At 45.3% G+C, this 8,274-nt stretch overlaps 1 protein-coding gene across 1 annotated transcript; it reads right to left on the bottom strand.

Moving 5' to 3' along the window:
- Nucleotides 1–61: 61 nt before the first annotated feature.
- MRPL18 (mitochondrial ribosomal protein L18) lies at nt 62–4,104 on the bottom strand. Its single transcript, XM_030556691.1, has 4 exons — nt 3,942–4,104; nt 2,350–2,533; nt 905–1,139; nt 62–546 (listed from the first exon to the last, which is right to left on the bottom strand). The coding sequence occupies exons 1-4, from the start codon at nt 4,006–4,008 to the stop codon at nt 475–477; spliced, it is 558 nt and encodes a 185-aa protein (XP_030412551.1). The 5' UTR covers nt 4,009–4,104; the 3' UTR covers nt 62–474.
- Nucleotides 4,105–8,274: the final 4,170 nt, after the last annotated feature.

Below are 8,274 nucleotides of genomic sequence, written 5' to 3'. Positions count from 1 at the left end.
CAAATAGTAGTGGTAAAGGCATCCAATAGCTGGAAGCTACATAACCAGATTAGAAATAAAATTTAAAAAAAACCTTGCACTTTATTTAAACAAAGTGAGTGTAATTAACCATTGAAAAATATACCAAAGGATGTGGTAAGTTCTCCATTACCTGAAGTTTACATCAAAACTGGATGTCTACAAATCTAGACTTTATCTAGCTCAACCACAAGATACGGGCTTGAAGGAGTAGTTACTGGGTGAAATTGTGGCCTGATTAGATCATAATGATTTTTTCTGGCCTTCAAATCTTTGAACGAGTTAGAGTTGAAGTCAACCAAAAAAAAAAAAAAAAATCAGCATCACTTATTTATTATAATAAGATGCTATGCTCCACATTGTCCCAGCTCTGGGCCTGAATTACTTCTTTGCCCACTCCTGTATGAGAGCAGTTGTTTGACAGTCCTTTAAGAAATTTCGCCCACCATCTTCATCTTACTGATAGATTCTTCGAGGCTCACCCACGATGACACCACCATCTGTCACAGCCTTCTGAAATCGCTGGATCTGGTTTTAAAGAAGGGAAACAGCTGTAAAATATGAAGGTTTAAAGCAGTCTTCATCTCCCCTATCATCCCCCAACCAATTAAATCTGCCAGTACTGGAATAACAGGGGTCCTACAAATTAGTGTTGAGATGCAAAGCCATAGAGGCCCCCTGAACTGCAACAACAGAAGAAGGTGTTGCTTGTCAGAGATAAGATGCTCTGGTAGGATGTCCACATGGCTCTGAGCTGAAAGAAGAGGTGACTGTGTAGTTCTTTCTTGGTTAAGGTACATTGCTTGAGCCACCTGAGGATCACTTTAGTGTTCAAGAGCAGTAAAAATTGTGTAAAGAAATCAAGTGCAAGGAGACGGATGCTTACCGAGTCACAGTGATATTCCCACGGGATAACCGCTTTAAAGGTTACAAAGTTGATTCCTGCTTCCAGACAGCGTTGTGCCACCACACGCCCAATATTTTCACATGCCGCCACTCCCTTGGGACTGTACAGATGTCTCTTTATGGCCCACTCACGGGTAGAGGCTGAGACAACGACATTCCCACTGCAATGCTCAACAAAGGCCTCCACATAGTGCTGTGTCCGCTCCAGTCGTAGTCTGGATGAGGGGAAAAATAAGTATCAAGGAACATGAAAGCTAATCACAGAATAACAAATCAGTGCTCAAGAACTCCATTTAATTATTTGTTATTTTAGACTGTCACACTGAAAGAAAGACAGCTTCAGTATTCTGTAGCAAGGGAGATGTAGGTTAGATAGGAGAAAAAGCTTTTTAACTATAAGGATAGCTAAACTCCAGAATAGGCTTCCAAGAGAGTTTGTAAAATCCCCATCATTGGCAATTTTTAAGAACAGGTTAGACAAACACCTGCCAGGGATAATTTAGGTTTACTTGGTGCTGCCTCTGCACAGGGGACTGGACTTGATGACCTCCTGAGGCCAGCCTTACATTTCTACGATTATTTGTTTACAACTCTGAAAACAAAACTTTTAGGAAAAAAGCTAAAAGTTGATAAGTTACAATATATGTGACTATGGCATCATTTCTAAATTTTAAAACAAGGAAAATAGTCCAGGACATCATAAATTTTGTGTTTTTCACTTATCAAGTAGAAAGAAAAGCACTACAACAACCTTAACATTGACTCGTGGATTTTTAAAAGTAATTGTTATCTAAATATTGTCTTTTACGGGACACTATTAGGGGAAATACCAGGTGCCAGGATTCTGAACTTTTTTTTTTTTGGCATACCAGAGCCCAGAAGCAAAAGACACTCTGAAGAGGTAACTAGAACTCTAAGTAAAACTTCTGAAACACGTTTTAAGATTGCAAACATTATTGCTTATTCAAAAGTTTGCAAGGTTTTTTTTTATTTTCACTGATTTATTCTCATTTGTAAGTATTTTTTGTCCACTGATGTATTCAGACTTTTATAAGGGCTATTCAGAAAACAAGATATTTCTCTGGAATTAAAAGCTCATTTACAACTTTTTAATTTCATTTGGAATCAACAGCAGAGAATTCTAACTTGCTAATATTTCTATTTATTGGTACACTAAAACACTGTGGCCTGTAGTCTCAGGAGTGATTACTGATTTTGCTTGACCAACCTGAACATCTTTAAGGGCCCCAATTTTCAGATGGGAAGTGCTCAGCACACTTTAAAGTGTATCTTGTTTTCTGAATGGAGTGAAATCTTCAGCTGAATCTAAGTAAAAATATTGTAGTGTGGGAGTTATGACTTTAAGGTTACAATCTAGATGTATTTTGTGAAACCTGCACTATTGTTAACAGATTTCTGACTCACCTATGCCAATACTCTCTCTTGGGCCACGTTGTTTCCCAGCCCCGTTCCTTCCTTGCTAGTGCCAGCTGCTCCAAGTTACGAGGATTTCGGTTGATGAAATCTGGGGCAACCACCTCATTTTCCTTCGTGTCCACTTCACCCTCAGCGGTTCTGAAGCTGGCTACAGCAGATATGAAACGAAGCCCTTGGGGGAAAATCAGGAAAAGAAGAAAGAACTAGAATATACATAGAATACATAGATTGAGTCTACAAAGCCTGATATGTAGAATTAGTGAGCTGAAGATTTTGGGTGAAAATCTTAGCAGAACTGAACAGTTTTCCCAATATGTGGGCTGAGTTGTAAGTTGAATGCAGAAGGCATACCACATTTCCACTTACGGTCTGCAAAAGTGAGTTGACAGTTTTTTCGTGCCTATAACCCAAATGCATAAATGACAGAAATATTATCTAATGATTAAAAAATTATTCTTAACAAAAATAAGTAATTGCCCAGGCAACTGCCTGACTAACTGAATAAAGACATCCTAGAGACCTTTGCCAATGTAGTTGAAACCTGATTTGCAATACTGATTTCTAGCTGGACAGTTGTATGTGCAGATTGCACATATCAAAACTGGATAATTTCGTGATGCAGAAAAACTTCTAATAGAAACTGATAACTGTATATAGTGAATAGTGCCCTCCATTTTGAAGGGTCCAGTAAGGTTTGCGTACATAGATCACTTCATTATCCATTCATATTCAAGCTGCTCTGGCATGAAGTAACTGTTTAACAGTGCACAGCTGTGTAACAATGTTGGGCAGGAACCAAAAGTCAGAATATTCAGAAGAGGGATACAAGCAGCATTTAGGTATGCCAATGCTATGAATGTTAACATTCCTTCTTATAAAAATGTGCCACTGGGATCTTCAGTAACCACATATGGGAAAGACCTTGGCATTCAGATACCACAGTAAGAATCTAGGAAAAGCTTCCCCATGTAGGCAAATTATACTATTATGATCCATTACAGGACGTCTTGCTCCTTCTTCTGAAGCATTTAGTTCAGAGGGGCATCAGAAACACAACAAATAACTAGATTAACAATCAATCTGTGTATGGTGATTCTTGCATTCCTATAAATGCCGAGGTACCAAAGGCAGCACCTACCGGAACAGAGTAGTCCCAATACTTTCCTGGAGCACTAGGTTCGCCCTAACCCAGAGGAAAGCTTGCCACCAACAGACCTTCCTACAGCACCGTGTTCTCGTGAAAGGCTCCCTGACAACGCGCTGTGCCAGGCCAGAGCTGACCGGCCCGAACCCGGGTCGGCTCACTAAGCATGGGGCACGACCAGTGCAAGAGGCTCAGTCCCTTGAACAAACGCCTCGCGCCCACCCTCCAGAGGCCGCCCCGGGAAGCTTCCCGTCCGCCTGGCAGCCCAGAGCGGGTCACCGGGACTAGCGCGTTGAGTGTCGGCAACACTTTATTTCGCTGCTCGCGCACGGCCCTGGCGCGCTGGCACCCGAGGCCCGGCCAGCCCCGCGCGGACGTTGCATCGCGGGGGTGCCGGGGCGGGTGAGGGCAATCGCGAGGAGCGGCGGGAAACCACCTTTTCCGGCTCCCTGGCGTTTCCCGGCCGCGGCACCCAGCAGCAGCCCCCGGGTCCTCAGCGCCATCGTGGCCGGGCAGAAGTCGCGGTGAAACGTCCCCCCACCCAGCCGTCACCTTCGCTGAACCGACAGGCTCGGCTGCTCCGGAAGCAGACAACTAACTTCCGCCCTCACCATGGCAGCCGCCCTTCCACAGCGGGGGCGGAGCTAAGCGGGGTCAGCCGGCCCCGGGACGCAGGCTCGCCACGTGCACAGCGCCTGCGTGCGGGGTAGTTCAGAGCTCGCTGTGCCAGCTGTGACCCCCGTGCCCAGCGGTGTTCCCTTCCTGGGATCCGGGAACGGTTTTAGCCTTTGTAGTCTCTCAAGGGAGGCAGGTGGTAAAGGACGAGCGCCTGCCTCTGATTGCTCTGGATCACACCCTTATTGCCCCGGGCCAGAAATAAACTAAAGCTCTAGGACAATGTTCTCCAACCTTTTTACACCCAAGATCACTTTTTGAATTTAAGGGGAACCTAGGATCTACCGTACCCCTTCCTCAAAGCTCCACCCACTCACTGCATTTCCCCTTCTCTTTCTCGCTCGCTCTCCTCCACACCCTCAACTCACTTTCACGGGGCTAGCTGGGGGTGGGGTCTGGGTAGGGTGATCAGATAGCAAATGTGAAAAATCAAGATCGGGGGGGGGTAATAGGAGCCTGTATAAGAAAAAGACCCACAAATCATGACTGTCCCTATAAAATTGGGACATCTGGTCACCCTAGCTCTGGGCTGGGGCCTAGGGATTTGCAGTGTTGGAAGGGGCTCTGGGCTGAGCCTGGGGCAAGGTGTTGGGATGTAGGAGGAGGAATGGTGTGCTGGCTCCAGGAGGAGACTTAGGGTTGGGGTGCTAGCTCTGGGAGGGGGCTCAGGGTTGTGTTGCGAGAGGCTTGGGGTACTGGCTCATGGCCTGTGGTGCAGGAGGGGGTTTGTGGTACCAGCTCTGGGAGGGGGCTCAGGTCTGGGGGTTAGGGTGCTTCCTCCCGCCGTGCAGTACTTACATCCAGTGGTCTGTAGTGCCGCGTAGCTGCTGCTAACGGAGGCTCTCCACCTACCAGGCCCCACGCTGGGCCTGGAAGGGCCCAACACACCCCTGTGGGGGGCATGTGGCTCCATGTGCTGCCCTTCTCTGCAGGCTCTGCTCCTGCAGCTCCCATTGGCCACAGTTCCCCATTCCTGACCAAATGGAGCTGCAGGGGCAGTGTTTGCAGGCAGGAGCAGCACATGGAGGAAGACTCCCCCCCCCACCAACCCCCCACACACGGGGCAGGCAGGGAGCCTGCCTTAGGCAGCCCCACTTCTCCACCAGAGATCGCAATCAACTGGGAGAGCCTCTAGGATCAACCAGCTGATAGCCATCAACCAATTGGTGATCACTGCTCTAGGAAAATGGGAGTAAGTAAAATTTCCTGAATCCCTGCCATTTCTCCAATAGGGAACCATCTATGCACAGGATGGGATGTCATCAAAAGCATGTCTTTTATTTCTCCTTACTAGTTAGGAGGCAGCTCATATTGAGTGCATTTGCTGAAAGGCTGGTCAGGTTAGATACAATTTTTAAGTTAGTTTTAATTTATATTTTTTTTTACAATTTACATTTTAAAAAATTTAAATCAGATTTGTATATACTTGTCACTAGTTCTTTATTTCTTGGTTTTTCATGAAATCTGTTTACAGCTATAAACTCTACAAGCATTAGCCTTACAGGCTAGCATTTAAGTCTTAGTATCCTATCTTTAAAAATGGAGATAGAAATTATCTTAGCAGATGAAAAAGCAGTAAAAAGTCCTGTGGTATCTTAGACTAACAGACGTATTGGAGCATGAGCTTTCGTGGGTGAATACCCACTTCATCGGATGCATGTAGTGGAAATTTCCAGGGCAGGTATATATATGCAAGCAAGAAGCAGGCTAGAGATAACAATGTTAGTTCAATAGGGAAGATGAGGCCCTCTTCTAGCAGTTGAGGTGTGAAAACCAAGGGAGGAGAAACAGGTTTTGTAGTTGGCTAGCCATTCACAGTCTTTGTTTAATCTTGAGCTGATGGTGTCAAATTTGCAGATGAACTGGAGCTCAGCAGTTTCTCTTTGAAGTCTGGTCCTGAAGTTTTTTTGCTGCAGAATGGCTACCTTTAAATCTGCTATTGTGTGTCCAGGGAGGTTGAAGTGTTCTCCTACAGGTTTTTGTATATTGCCATTCCTAATATCTGATTTGTGTCCATTTATCTATTACAGATCCAGACTAACACGGCTACCCCTCTGATACTTAGCAGATGAAATATCTAAAAGGTATACAAGAGATTTCTGGGGCAGACAGAGATGGTGCAGATCAAGAAAATCTTACTACAGAATAAGAGGAACAGAAATGGGAGTGTTGCTCCACCATAGAGAACTTTATTCTTGATTGCCTAATTTTTAAATATAAAGTACTCAATGAGAAATTCTATGTGGCCTTTGATAGACTCAAAAACTGGTTTGAAGTTTACAATCAGACATTTCAGGACAGCTTGGTTCAAACTAGAATTTACCCAAGCACATTATGCCTTCTCAGATCTGTGTGTGACCTCACTAAGGCCAGAATTAGAGAAGGAAGGCAAGGTGACTCCATCAGCATTTTCGGGAATTTCAAAGGGGGGCTAGATTAAGCAGAGATGCCTTCTGGCTCTTTATTTAATATATATTTTTTAATATTAATAACAAAAGAAAAAATAAAGGAGCCTTTTTTTTTGTTATTCTTAGGTGGACTGAAGTGTTGGGTAGTGCTGTACATTTGGTTAATTTTGCAATTAGTTATCAAGCTAAAACACAGTCTCGTGGGGCTGCAGACTACTGAAAAACTGTATTGGATTACTTTTGAAGGTGATAATGGCTCCGCCTGCTCAATTCCAAGGTTACACCAAGCACTAGGGAATTAGCTCTGTGCCTTGTTGCTAAAATGCAAGAAGACATCGACTAGGTTTATAGCTACTAAGGCAACACCTTGGCTTTCTGCAGTTAAAACCTCCCAGGTCCAGGGACGACATTTGCAGTTTTGAACAATCCCAGCACTGGAGAAGGGGCGGGGACTGGAGGGACAACGTGGGCCTGGGGCGGCGTGGCCCTGGCAGATCTAGGGCTTCCACGGTCTGGGACCTGCTGCTGGCGGGCACGAAGCTAGTCTGCAGCTTGTTTCCTCACTGTTAGGCGAAGCCCAATGACATGAACATCTGGGACTGAGAATGTCCGAACCACTCAGCACTGAGCCCCCAGGGACTGCACCCTGCTGAGCTGGCCCCTTGCATGGGTGGCACGAGGGCAGCGGCGCGCTGGACCCCGCCCAGAGACAGGCACTGAAGCTCGCTTTTGCCATGCAGGGGAGGGGCTGTCTCGGCAGTGGCTTTGTCCCTGCAAAGCAGTGGTTCCCAAACTGGTGTTTGTGAACCCCTGGGGGTTCACGAAATGTTATTGGGGGTTCTCGGGGAAAAAAAAATACCTAATGGCAGTGTGATGCTGCAGTTCTGGAGGGACCCAACTGAGAGTGCCAATTCAGGACCAATTGCTTAAACAGGGCAGTTACAACCGAAGGCTGGGGTTTCTCCACCTCTGAGGCAAACCAAACCAGCCAGACAAAAAGGACTTTGTTTTCACCCCACTGGCTAACCACAAGTGACACAAGCAATTCCCATAGACACTCCAGTCTCCCAGTATCACCACCAGTGCCACTCGTCCTAGGGGTGAATGGTTATGAAAACCAACACCCCAATAAAAGAAAAAGGCTCTCTTGATCCCAAAGAATCAAGCCCCAGACCCAGGGCAATTTACACATCAGATCTAATCCATAAATCACACTGTTGCCAATCCTTTAGAATCTAAAATCTAAAGGTTTATTCATAAAAGGAAAAAGATATAGATGAGATCTAGAATTGGTTAAATGGAATCAATTATATACAGTAATGGCAAAATTCTTAGTTCAGGCTTGTAGCAGTGATGAAGTAAACTGCAGGTTTAAATCAAGTTTCTGGAGTACATCCCCCGCTGGGATGGGTCAACAGTCCTTTGTTCAGAGCTTCAATTTGTAGCAAAGTTCCTCCAGAGGTAAGAAGCACTATTGAAGACAAGATGGAGATGAGGCATCAGCCTTATATAGGCTTTTCCAGGTGTAAGAATCTCTTTGTTCTTACTGTGGAAAATTACAGCAAAATGGAGTCTGGAGTCACATGGGCAAGTCCCTGCACACTTTGCTGAGTTACAAGGTGTATCTGCCTCCTCTCCATGGGTCAATTGTGTAGCTGATGGTGCTTAATAGGCCATCAAGAAGGC

Source organism: Gopherus evgoodei, chromosome 3 (genome assembly GCF_007399415.2).
Source record: "Gopherus evgoodei ecotype Sinaloan lineage chromosome 3, rGopEvg1_v1.p, whole genome shotgun sequence".
Lineage (NCBI taxonomy): Eukaryota > Metazoa > Chordata > Testudines > Testudinidae > Gopherus > Gopherus evgoodei.
Note: the sequence above shows the minus strand (reverse complement) of the source record. Positions and strands in the feature narration are given on the sequence as shown.

Bases quoted from the DNA above. Each gene is read 5' to 3' on its own strand.
- MRPL18 (XM_030556691.1), bottom strand. From the start codon at position 4,008: ATGGCGCTGAGGACCCGGGGGCTGCTGCTGGGTGCCGCGGCCGGGAAA. The intron at 2,534-3,941 runs GTGGTTTCCCGC...TTTTCCCCCAAG, and splicing joins ACGCCAGGGAGCCGGAAAAG to GGCTTCGTTTCATATCTGCT. The intron at 547-904 runs GTAAGCATCCGT...CTTTAAAACCAG, and splicing joins GGGAATATCACTGTGACTCG to ATCCAGCGATTTCAGAAGGC.